General features: G+C 51.2%; 1 protein-coding gene across 10 annotated transcripts in view; it reads right to left on the reverse strand.

Moving 5' to 3' along the window:
* Window positions 1–1678: 1678 nt before the first annotated feature.
* The window catches only part of ILDR2 (immunoglobulin like domain containing receptor 2), a 69921-nt gene continuing 59491 nt past the window's right edge, over window positions 1679–12108 (reverse strand). For 8 of the 10 annotated variants that reach the window (XM_045049430.1, XM_023248048.2, XM_045049434.1 and 5 more), the window contains 3 exons: window positions 10890–11106; window positions 8854–9535; window positions 6248–7552 (listed from right to left, as the gene is read on the reverse strand). In XM_045049430.1, coding sequence (XP_044905365.1) covers window positions 7517–7552; window positions 8854–9535; window positions 10890–11106 — 935 coding nt within the window. In that variant the 3' untranslated portion in view covers window positions 6248–7516. Of the gene's footprint in view, window positions 7553–8853; window positions 9536–10889; window positions 11107–12108 lie in introns of all 10 variants that reach the window. The other 2 variants (XM_045049435.1, XM_045049436.1) reach the window with 1 other exon arrangement.

Genomic DNA, 12108 nt, shown 5'->3' on the forward strand with positions numbered 1-12108 from the left:
GACAATAAATTTCATATTAAAAAATATAACTAAAATTGTATACTCAGTGAAATTATCTCCTAAGAACGTGAAGTAAAGACTTAAAAACTGATAGAGTATCCTACCAATAGACCATCACTAGAGAAAACTTCTTTCAGAAAGAAGGGAGGGGCGCCTGAGTGGCTCAGCTCAGTCTGTTAAGTAACTGATTCAGCTCAGGTCATGATCTCCAGGTTCCTGAGATAGAGCCCCGCATCATGGGCCCCACACTGACAGCACGGAGCCTGTCTGGGATATTCTCTCTCTCTCTCTCTCTCTCTCTCTCTCTCTCTCTCTCTCAAAATAAATTAATTTTAAAAAAGAAAGAAGGGAAAAGATTTCTAAAGAAGGTCTGAAATGCAGAAAGAAAAGGCGTAGAAAAAAATGTGGATGATTCTAAACAAACGTTTTATAAACCAATATTTTATTTTTCTAAACACAATATTTTATAAAGCTGGCCAATCAAGATAAATAAAACAATGCACAAAACAGCAGTAAGTCCAGAGGGGATAATCAGAGTTAAATTGTTTTGGGGTCTATCTTTAAGTTAAATCTACCTGGGAACTTTTTCTTTTTTTTAATCTGTATTCACTTTTGAGAGACAGAGAGAGACAGAACATGAGTGGGGGAGGGGCAGAGGGAGAGGGGGACACAGAATCCAAAGCAGGCTCCAGGCTCTGACATGTCAGCACAGAGCCCAATGTGGGGTTTGAACCCACGAACCGTGAGATCATGACCTGAGCCGAAGTTGGATGCTCAATGGACTGAGCCACCCAGGCGCCCCAACATGGGAACATTTTTAAGTTGACTACTGAGAGGATTGAGTCCAGATACTTCAAGAAATGACAGGTTTTCCATTCAACCAGGACCCTAGAATCTGAGACTCCCTTGAGAAGGCCTAGCCAAGAAGAGGATTACTACACCCCTGAGGTACTGATCCCTTCTTCCGCCAACAAAGGTTTTCAGTGGCCTTCTCTTAATTATTTTTCAGATCTAGGGGCACCTGGGTGGCTCAGTTGGTTGAGCATCTGACTTCGGCTCGGCTCATGGTCTCGCGGTTCGTGAGTTCGAGCCCCGCATCAGGCTCTGTGCTGACGGCTTGGAGCCTGGAGCCTGCTTCGGAGTCTGTGTCTCCCTCTCTCTGCAACCTCCCACTCTTGTGCTCTGTCCCTCTCAAAAATAAACAAACATTAAAAAAAAATTTTGTTTTTTAGTAAAAAAAATATGTTTCAGATCTCTGGAATTTTTCAGATCTCTTTAGAACTTAAAACATTCTCCCACAAATAGCTTTTTTTTCCCCTCCCTTCCCCAAGTGCCATTTCGTGCCCTCTTTGAAAAGGAGCCAGTTACCATCACATTGTCCTGCCGTCTTTCCTACCCCTTATCTCCTCCCGAATGTAGGCCTGCGGAGAGCAGGGAGAGTGACAACAGAAGCTATGGAGCCCATAGCTTGTGACAGTCTGTGACAACATCCTTCTGCTGCTAACACTTGACTCCCCTGCGGTCCCGCGGCCTTCTGTTAACAGTCCTTAACCCCTCTGTTACGGTCCTTACAACAACCCGAGGCAGTCCTATGTGATCTTTTCTTTCCTGCTGAGGTCTTTTAACGTCAGATCACGATCAGACATAGGTATTAATTACGAGTTCTTGATAACAAACGTAGGCGAAACACTTTATTTAGATTAAAACATTACAACCAAATTCACTTTGTATGTTTGACACCGAGAAAAAAATCACGGGCAACAGCGATACAACAACAGTTTAGTTTTGATGCCACAGACAAGGCACAAGATAGCCAGGCACGTGACTCCCATGAAACAGATTTCGGACCCCTCGGCCCTGTCGTTCCTTCGATTCCTCTTGCGCGGTCCCACAAGGAAAACTCTCGCGGGGTAGTGTCTAATGCCTTTGTTAATAAAGTGGCTTTGCCTTTACAGCCAAGGTAAGAGCGAAGTTATTGGTGCCTCTTTTCGCTTTCCCAGAAGAGAGGGGCCGGACCACACGGGCGCGTGTCCAGCCCCAGCGAGAAACCCTGACGAAACTTCTAACTAAACAGCTGCATCGTCTCCTACCTCGAGTCCCTCTTAGTGTCACCTAAAATCCCCGAGATAGAGTGACAGTGCCAGATACTTCACGCCTAAGCAGGTTGCCCCCAAGCCCCAGAATTCCGAGTCGAGATGAATTTCTAGTTTGGCTCAGAAATTCCTTTTCAGGAAGGGTTCTGAAATCTCAACTGCCTTTTTTGTCACGTCCTTTCCCCCCCCCATCCCCCACCCCCAACAGCACGGCTGATGAAAAAGAAACCATCGTGGAGGGAGGCTGGCTCCACGCAGAGCCACATTTGAGGGGCGACGCGGGGCAGCCCCAGTGGCCGGCTTCGCAGCCTTGCCCCACCGGCGGCGTGTGGGTGGGCACGGGGTCCAGGACTCTGCACCGGGTGCAAACCAGCCGGATCCCCGTCCTGCAGGTGTTGTAGGAATTGCCCAGGAAGAATCCAAGACAGAGGGCCTGGCTCGATGACTTTAAAAGCCTTTGGACTATAGGCAAATCACTTAGTTTTTCTCAACCTCGGCTTTACATTCTGTTTGATGAGGTCACGACATCCACCCTCCCTCCCTGCAAGGCAGGAGGGTGTCCTAAGGATCAAAGGATAGAATGCATGTGAAAGTGCTCTGCAAACAGTAATACGCCACAAAAATAACACAAATACCATTACTATTAACCTTCTTATCTCCCTCAGGCAATGCCAAAACTCAGGCTGCCGCTTAAAGCAGCTCAGCATTATCTCTGTTCCACTCTGGTGGCAAAAGCCCCTCACTTCAAGCTCTGTGGATCAGCTTCCCAGGTGACTAGGAGGTAGGATCCTGGCAGGAAAAAAAAAAAAAAAAAAAAACCCACAAAAAACTAGGCACTTTTTTTCTCTAGGACTTTAAGTCCCTGAGGCCCTATTTTGGTGAATTTGGATCTCTACATCCTATAAATCAGTTTCAACTCTTGCAAGATTCTAGCATCATCTAAATCTGACCTTGGAAGGGTAATGTAGATTTTGTTATTCCTGCCCATCCATCCCACTTTGGGCCTTAAGGTGGCAGTGGGTGTTGACCACAGCCAGGCTGGCAATTTGCATGCTTCAAAAAATGATTTGCCGTTTCCCAATGGTCTTTTTCCTTTCTATTCACGATCTAAGTTTTGCTCGGAGTGACATCAAGGGAATGAGAAAATTACCTGTAATTCTTGTTGTCAGATCTGGGATTGTCACAACAGATCACTTTTCCAGGATTAGAAACATCTAGAACAGGTTCTTGGGAGTGCGCCTAGCTTTCCTTTCTCTCTGCCTCAGACAGTTCTCCTACCCCTGGACCCTGGCGAGTCAGTTACCACCGTGGCAGCCAGATTGCTGGGTGCTTCACCACTGCCAGCCCCGAGGGAGTAAAAGGGACCTCCCCAAGATGTTTAAGCAAAAATTTCAAAGCCCAAGGAGGCCTCGAGACTGGGGTGCACCTTAGTTACGATCTAGTGCAGCATTTTCCAAACGCGTCTGATCACAGGACTCTTCTGAAACGTACGTTAAAAGAACAAGTCCTCGCTGCAGACCCACCCAATAAATCTCCAAGACAGGGCCCAACACTACATGTTTAACAGCAATCAAGTAATTTGTATGGTTAGGCCATTTGGGGAAACACTGACCCAGCAGCAACGGCTTGGAGTCTAAAGGCTGAATCAGATTTGTGATTTCACTAATGGCAGCGACAGTTCGTTTCTCCAGCCACAAAGGATTACAGCAGTGTCTGTGACTTCGGCCTCCCGAAAAGGCTGCCTGACGTCTAATCAGATTGCCTACGTGAAGTCTTTCAGACTATTTAGAACTATTTACCGACGTGGCTGTTTTCAGCACGGAGCGCCTCGGGCTCCAGTGGCAGCCTCTTCCCACCCCCACTCTGCACAGTCCTGTGCCAGGTGCAGAGGGACGGTCTCGGGAAGGGAGAGGAGAGGCCCGTTATCTCCGCCAGACTTGCTCCGGGCGGGTGATGGTGGCCAGCAACACGGCTGCGGAATGGAGCCCCTGGATAAGGAGACGCAGAGCTCCCCCGGGAGCACGCCCGGGCGGGACAGCTGACATGTACCACCGGGGCCACCGCAAGCATCCCGGGCTTCCTGGTGAGTCTACGCAGGACCTAAAGAAGCAGTCCTGGGGGATACCTCCTGCCACCTGCATCCACGCCCCCTTATCCAACACATCCCTGACTCAGCTGTGACTCACAGGCAAACACAGCAGCTCCTCCATCAACCCACTGGGCCCTCGGCCTTGTACTCCCCCCTCCCCCATCCGAATTCACCTCTTGCGGTCAGACTTTTTTAACACTGGCTTTTCAGGACACTGAGCATATCTTTAAATACAATGGATGGACACACACACACACACACACAACATTTAAATATCAAAATATACCCATTTAAATTTAAAAACTTTAATTCTCTGGGTTTGTTATAATTTATCCATAGCAATATTTCACATTATATGCATAAAATCTCCTAATTCTTTCTTGGGCATGTCTTATTTCGCCTGTTCAATTGCAGCGTCCCAGTGGACAGAGACCATGTCTTCCACAAGACTTATTTTGTACCCAATGGAACCTAGGAAGGAAGCTAATGTGTGTTAAGTCCATCCTATGTGGGAAACACTACTCAGGGAAGAAACAAAAGGACCCACTGAGAAAAGCCGGGGTGCCGAGGATGGCCAGCTTTACCTTCACTTGTGCAGTCAACCCTGTCTGCGTCCCCATACCCAGAAGCAGGTGTTCTCTCCTGGCCGAAGGCCTGGAAATTTCAGTGATTTATGCAGCCCTACAGGGGACAACCTGGTCCTATCTCCCCAGGTTATTTCGGTAGCCTGTCATCTTTGTGTTTTTTATTGTGTTGTCTGTCTGTAGTTTTGTCGTCTTTGGAACTGCAGGTTTCCAATTTTAATAATTCTTTTCCACGACTCCCCTAACCTTCACCAAAATCATACATGCCCTCGGCTAACAAAAGCAATATGTTTGGTCTCTGCAGCTGGTGCTATGGGGCTCTTTGGTGGAGAGAAGCCTGACACAGTGCTCAGTATAAAGAGATAATAGCTACTACAGCTACCCAATATTCTCTAGAATTGCCTGAGCAAGTTGAAATCCAAAGCTGGTGACTAAGAAATGATGATGTTTAATCATCTTCTCCGTCTGAACTGGGGCCAAAACAAACAGACTAGACCTAGGCTCTTAGAGGCCAGGGACACACCAGCAAGTCTAAAACTCAGCACCAGGGTTATGGCTTGTGTCCCCCACCCTTGGAAGTGCCAGCGCTGGGCTGAACCGTCCCTGGTTCCTCTCAGACAGGCCGAAGCCACTGCAAAGTCGCTTGGTGGGCCAGTTCTCCTCCAAGCAGTGATATCAACTCATCCTCTGACCCTCACCACCAGCCACTTCTTTATTTCACTGCACACGCAGGACTGTTTTGGACACGTCACGAAGTAAATGGATACCAGTGGAATGGTACTCTGAGAATAGGGCCCAGCTCCAATCAGGTGGCTCTGGAGAAGACCAAGGAGTTGCTGAAGAAGAAATCTTCGTAGGTTGCCCGGGGATTCAAAGATAAAAAAAATTTACCACTGCTGGGAGGCCAGGTATCATTGTCCTCCGGGGATCTGACCCAACCCTGTGTCCCACCACAATGGTGTGGGGTGAAAAGCTTTGACAAACGTTTGCCAAAGAAAGTGGAGACTGTGAGACGCCTAGGTTAGATGGAGTCAGGGATGAAGAACACCCAGACAAGAAGAAATAGCTTTTCCTCGAAGAGAAAGGAACATGTAACAGGTGCACCAACTTCTCAGCCTTGAGCAGGAATCAGCAACTTGGGCTGGGCTCAGCGAGGCAGTTCTTCTGTTGGTCGCGGCTGGCTCACGCCGGTGTCTGCGATCAGCTGAGACTTGATGGGCTGTCAGGGTGGCAGGGGGACCAGGCCTTTTTTTCTCATCATGCAGCAGGACAGCCCAGGCTTGTGCACCTAGTGGCAACTGCAGGGTTTCCAAGAGCAGCAGGAGAAAACAGGCCCCATGCACAAAAATTTTTCCAAGTCTCTGCTTGTGTTACATTTGTTTTGGGCCACCGGCCAAATCAAATCACGTGGCCAATCCCAGATGTAAGGGGTAGAGAAACAGGCCGCACCTCTTGATGAGAAGGGAAGAATTTATGGCCGTTTTTGTTTTGTTTTGTTGCAATCTACACAAATTACAACATCCAGAGATATCTAGCTTTGGGATTTAGGCAAAATCTGTCATTTAGGCAAGGGTGGGAATAGGAAGTGTTGCTTCCTGAGAGAGCCGGATCACTCGTTTCCCAAAGCATCTAGAGTAGCAATCTGACGAGGCGAAGAGTTGCACACTCCACCATCTCCGGTGTCCTGGAAGGGCAGGGCTGGGATGGCAGAAACAACTCACGGTAAATGAAGTACAAAACCAGAGAAGATCACGTGGAATCTGTAGGGGACATGGCCCACATCCAAAACATGATGAGATCGTATATTCTTTTTCATTCCTCTCTACTTACTGCTTTGTCCTTTTTCTTCCCCTTCCCCTTCTCTTTCATGTGTGTATTTTAAGCGTTTATCAAAAGGCACCTGATGACAAGTGAATCAGGATGCAGAGGGAGGTGGGGCTCTGTGGGTGGCACCGCCATGTGAAAAGTCCCGGAGAAGGAGGGTGAGGAGAGCCCTTAATGTCCGAGACTCAGATGTCACTGTGCACAGCAGAAGGAGAAAAAGCAGTTTATGTTCTCAGAGTGGAAAAAGAAATACCCCTTGTACAGCTCTTCAAAAACGTATACTCTTTTGTTTTGTCGCAGCCACTCAAGGCATGTCATTCGGAACGGCAAGTTGAAGTCATTTCTGTGATCGTCCAGCAGGTCACTGTCACTGAGCTCACCAAAGGCCCTCTGATTTTAGCGTAACAATAGTCACTGACTAGTGACTGGGAGACGGGGGTAAAAGGTATACTTTGCCTAAAGCTATCTTCTGTTGTCAGTATCAGGCCTTCTTCTAATGGTAGTAATAAGTTCTTCTGTCTCTAAGCACAGCACAGGAAGTATAGAAGAGCATACCGTAGGCGGAGGCGTTTTCCAGGGATCGGCGGTCCAGAGCTAACTCCCTTTAAGAACTGGAAAAGGAATCCCGGTTTGGCTAAGGAAAGACATCAGGCAGGATGAACTCAGTGGATGAGACACTCCGTGCGTGGAATGTTCTCACAACGTAGTCATCTTGTTTCTCACACCAGTTAGATGTACGCTGAAGTTTGGAATCAGCCCCCCCCTTAAAGGACGCTCCCCCCCAATCCCTTGCCAAAGCAAAGGTCAAATCTTCCAAGGTGGTGTCCAGAGAAGGTCCCGGGCCTGCTGGCTCTTGGATTTGTGTCTTGTCTCCATAGTCCGCTTCTGATTTCTAGTCACCCAGAGAGACGGCTTGAAAACAAACATCAGACCACAAGGGACATCCTGGTTGGAAAGTCACTCTGGAAAAGAGCAGAAAGAGCCCAATGTTAAGCCACACGATGGTTAAAGAACCCCAACCCAACACAGCGGATGGTCCCCTGGGCAGAGGCTACAACCTAACTGTTCAGAGCCCGGCGCACCCTGACTCTTAGGGCATTTCATCGGGCTTATGGCTGTAGTTCCTAAGCCTCAGTTGGTGCTGAAGCCAACACGCATCTGACGGAACTTAGTTCCGTGGCCACACAATGACTTCCCAGCCCTTTAGGGCTAACTACGTTTACAGGCCCATAACCGCTAGTGCGGACGGCGCACCGTAAACCTGACATAACCTTAAAGTTCATTCCCTGCTCACGGTACCTCACAGGTCATCTCATTTTACTCTTTAAAGAACAACGAAAGATACTTAATTGTTCTGGAGGGGCTACGAGTCATGCCAGAACGTTTTCCCATTCGTATTCTCTCCCCATACTGCACACTAAAGGAAAGGTCCACCTTGAGTTATGAAAAACAAAATGGTGGAAGAAGCAGGGTCACTGAGGAGGGAGGGTAAGCCCTTGGGCTGGCAGGGTGGTCTTCAGAGCACAGGGGGCAGAGGCATTCTGACAACCAAGAGTGGGCATTTGGGACTGTCCCCTGGCGATTCTCTGACCTCCAGAGCTCACATCTGGGGGCTGAGGGGCGGACCGGGCTGCCCTTGGCATTTAGAGAGAAAACAATACAATCTATGTAAGGCCAATTACAAAAGAGACAATTAACCGGGCAGGGACCGAAAGGTTTCCTTCACATACACAGAGCACAATTTATAGTTTACATTCAACAAAATGTCAAGGAGGAAAGTGAGCTGTCCTTCAAACACGGCAGCAGCTACTAACCTGCTCTGGGCTGTGAACGCATCCGGAAGTTTATGCAACCCTCCCCGCAAGGGGTGGGAGATGGGAGGGGGGGGAACGCATCTACACGCGTGCATCGCACATTCTGCACACAGATCTCAGAAGCCCTCCCCCCCCAAACGTCTGCGGTGGTAACGATTCTCGAATCCCTGACGCCACACGCTTCTGAAAGCTGCTCTTAAGGATCTGAGCCGCTACATCTGCACCCCCGCAATTTCTGCTTTTGGCAACTCTCCAGGGCCCCCTGCTTACTGCCTTCACCTGGTCCGGGGCAGAGCGAGGTGGGCAAAACCCGGCCTGGCATCCGCGTGCCCAAAGCCGGCGGCCCGGCTCCCGGCCCTCCTCCCCGAGCCGCCCCCCTGCCCTGCCCTCCCCCGCCCCCCCCCCCCCCCGACGGCTCCCCGCACGAGGAGCGCCAGGCTCGGCCTCACAGTTTTCTTGGTGGGCTCCTTCTTCCGCTTCTTCTCCGAGTTGCCGTGGTAGGGCAGGTCGCGGCCGCGGTAGGACGGGCCTCGGCTCAGCTCGCGCTCGCTGTAGGGCGGCAGCGCGTCGTCGTCGTCGTCGTCGGCCGAGTCGTCGTCGTCGCCCTGCGGCGAGGCCGCCTTGTAGGTGCCGGGCGGCGACCAGGCGTAGTAGGAGGCGCTGCGACGGCCGAGCTGCGCGCTCAGCCGGGACGGGGTCTCGAGGCTGCCGCCGCGGCTGGCGCCCTCGGGCCGCGCCTGGCGCTCCAGGCCGCCGGCGCGGGGCGCGTGCTCGTACTTGGGCGCGGTGCCCGGCGTCCGGCTCACCAGGCGCGGCAGGGGCGCGTCGTCGGGCCGCCGGCGCGGGGTGCCGGGGGCCCAGGCGCGGCCCGCGTCGCCCAGGGGCTCCCGGCTGCGGCTGCGCGGCCCGTAGTACTCCTCGGGCGAGTCGTCCTGGTAGAAGCCCCCGAGGGCGTGCGTCTCCGAGCGCTCGAAGCGGCCGCCGCCCCGCGCCTCGTGGCTGTCGCCGTCGGCCCGGCGGGAGCGCGCGCCGTACGAGTCGGCGAAGGCGGCCAGCTCGTCCATGGAGACGGCCGGCACCCCGGCGGCGAAGTTCTTCCGGGACAGCATCTCGGACTTGGAGCGCTGCTGGCTGAGGGCAGAGGGCAGAGGAGACGACGGTCAGCCGGCCCTGGCGCCCTAAGCCCGGGGTCTGCGCGTCCTCCGGGGGCCCGGCGGGGGGGGGGGGGGGTCTGAGTGGGACGCGAGAGCGCCATGCGCTCTGGCTGGCCGAGCGGCCTTGGACACCTCGGACACCCCGGACTCTCAAAGTAGAGCGAGGGCGGCCGTGGCTAGCTCCTGAATTCGTGCCAAGGATCAAGACGGAGTTGTAGGTAAAAATGGTGATATATATGGTGTTGAAACACACAGTGGGGACTTGTGATCATTATGTGACTTCTGGTTGACAGCCACATGTCTCCTCACACCCTCAAAGCCAGCGTGGGTTGGGGTGGCTTGGGATGCACGCAGCTGTAGCCCAAGAATACCCTGTAATATTTGGTGATATACAAAGAGCCCATTTCCTCCCTCAGAGCCCAGGGTCAATTTATCTCTGCAAGTTACCTGCAGTTGGTCAGTCTGAGAGAAAGACCATGTCTAGTGTCCTTCAAGATAAAGGACAGGGGAATGGTGTTGGTCCTATTCAGTGGGAAGCGGCCCAACAAAACAGGGTGCACGTCTTGGCCTCCCATATTCATTGGCCAGGTGACTCTACCATGCTCCTCAACATCTGCAAATCTCAGCACCCCCCCCCGCCCCAACTTAAAATGGGGACATTAATAGTATCTGCCTTTTAGAGTTATGAGAATCAAACACAACAGCATATATAACGTGTTTGGCATCTTACTTTTCACGTAACAATGATCAAATGATGGGGGTGATGGGTGAGAATTTTTAGAGGTTATAGGATAAAATATTATGAGAAAGGCAGGGAAATGTCAATAAGGTTAATAAGGAAACGTAGTTCATAAGGTGCATTAAGGTTCAGTACGGTGCCCATTTCAAAGGGCCTTGAATGATTACTGCTACACATGGTGTCTTAAGTGTTCCCCTGCTTAATAAATGTGAGGGGGTGGGGCGCGCCTGAGTGGTTCCGTCACTTAAGCCGCCGACTTCACCTTCAGCCTCATGATCTCGCGGTTTGTGAGTTCCAGACCCGCGTCCGGCTTGGCTCCAGCTCAGAGCCTAGAGCCCGTTTCGGATTCTGTGTCTCCCTCTCTCTCTGCCCCACCCCTGCTCACGCTCTGTCTCTCTTTCTTTCAAAAATGAATAAAGACTTTTTAAAAAGTTAATAAAAAAATTAATGTGAGAAGGGGATGTTCAATAGCCCAAAGAGAGGTGGCAGGACAACCTAGAAGGGGAGACAGAGATGCTGTCAGAAAGTAACAGCCTCCGAGCTCCGGCCACCAGCACCCGGCACCAAAGCTGCCTGCTGCAGCCACCTTCACCTGTGCCTGAAGCTCTCCCGATCCTCTTTGTTATACTCCATGGCTGAGGGTCCCCGGCTTGCCCCACTGCTGCCTCCCATGACACCTGACCAGTAGTCAGGATTGCTCTCCAAATCCCCCGACACAGGGAACTGCTTGCTTCTCATCTGGTGGTACGCCTGGCGGAAATTACTGTCCTCCTCGTGCAGGGAGCTGAGTTCCGAGATGGTGTTGTTATCTGCAGGGACAAAACCAGACATGACAGAGCTTTCTACGTATTAGGGTGGGAACTCTGTGAAGGGCTGAGACCGAGGCTCTGGGGAGACCCCCTCCCGAAGGCCTCAATCCTGTCCAGGGTTGGTTATAGACCTGAACTCATGGGATTTGTGTTCCGAGCTCAGCGGGAACTGGCTCCACCCAAAAGCCCACTTGCTTATCAGGAGGAAGGCTTCCCGCGTTCTCTGTTGGTGGAATGGGAAAACAGTTGTTACTGCCCCACCTAAGGCAGGCTTCCCAGAACTTGGGCTCTTTTGCAGCTGGTTTCCTCCTAGAGCATCACCATCCTTGTTCCAGTGTTTTTCTCCATGTATAATTGGGTGAAAGCCATGACGATCCCAGGCATGTGGAGCCAAAAGGGGCAAAAAGAGAAGTCACAGTTCACAGGATCTTCCCTACTGTTGCCTGAGTCCCAAGACGGGCCTTCAGAGCCGGGACAGCCCCATGCTTTAGAGGAACCCCATTCCAGCCTCCTGCAGCCGTGCGCCTCACCACAGAGCACAGTCCACAGGGTCAGGGGGACTGCATACCTCGGATCCATTCTTTCCCTTTCTGGATACTCATCCAGGAACCTGGAATATCCTTCCCAGTTGGCACCACGTCCATTTCCAGGGCCTACAAAGACTTCTCTGCCTCCCTAAAGAGGATTCCAGGAGTGTGCAGCCACGGGTGGCTAGGACAGTTGTGTAGAGGTGTGGGAAGGAAAGGGGGATTGGGCTGCACTATGGTCTATGGGCTTCCACTTGTACCCTTCCTACAAAATTCTAAGGAGGGGATGGCCACAGTTTGCTCATTCCCTAAAGGGCCCTAAGTAGCATTTTGCATAAGCACTTGTGAATAAGACCAGAATCGCAGTCTGGAAAGAAAAAAAAAAAAAAAAAAAAAAAAACCAACTATTTATTTATAGAACTTCGAAACGGATTGAATATCATTTTACTTAAAAAAACACATCTAGCGAATCTAT

This window comes from Felis catus, chromosome F1 (genome assembly GCF_018350175.1).
Source record: "Felis catus isolate Fca126 chromosome F1, F.catus_Fca126_mat1.0, whole genome shotgun sequence".
Taxonomy (NCBI): Eukaryota; Metazoa; Chordata; class Mammalia; order Carnivora; family Felidae; genus Felis; species Felis catus.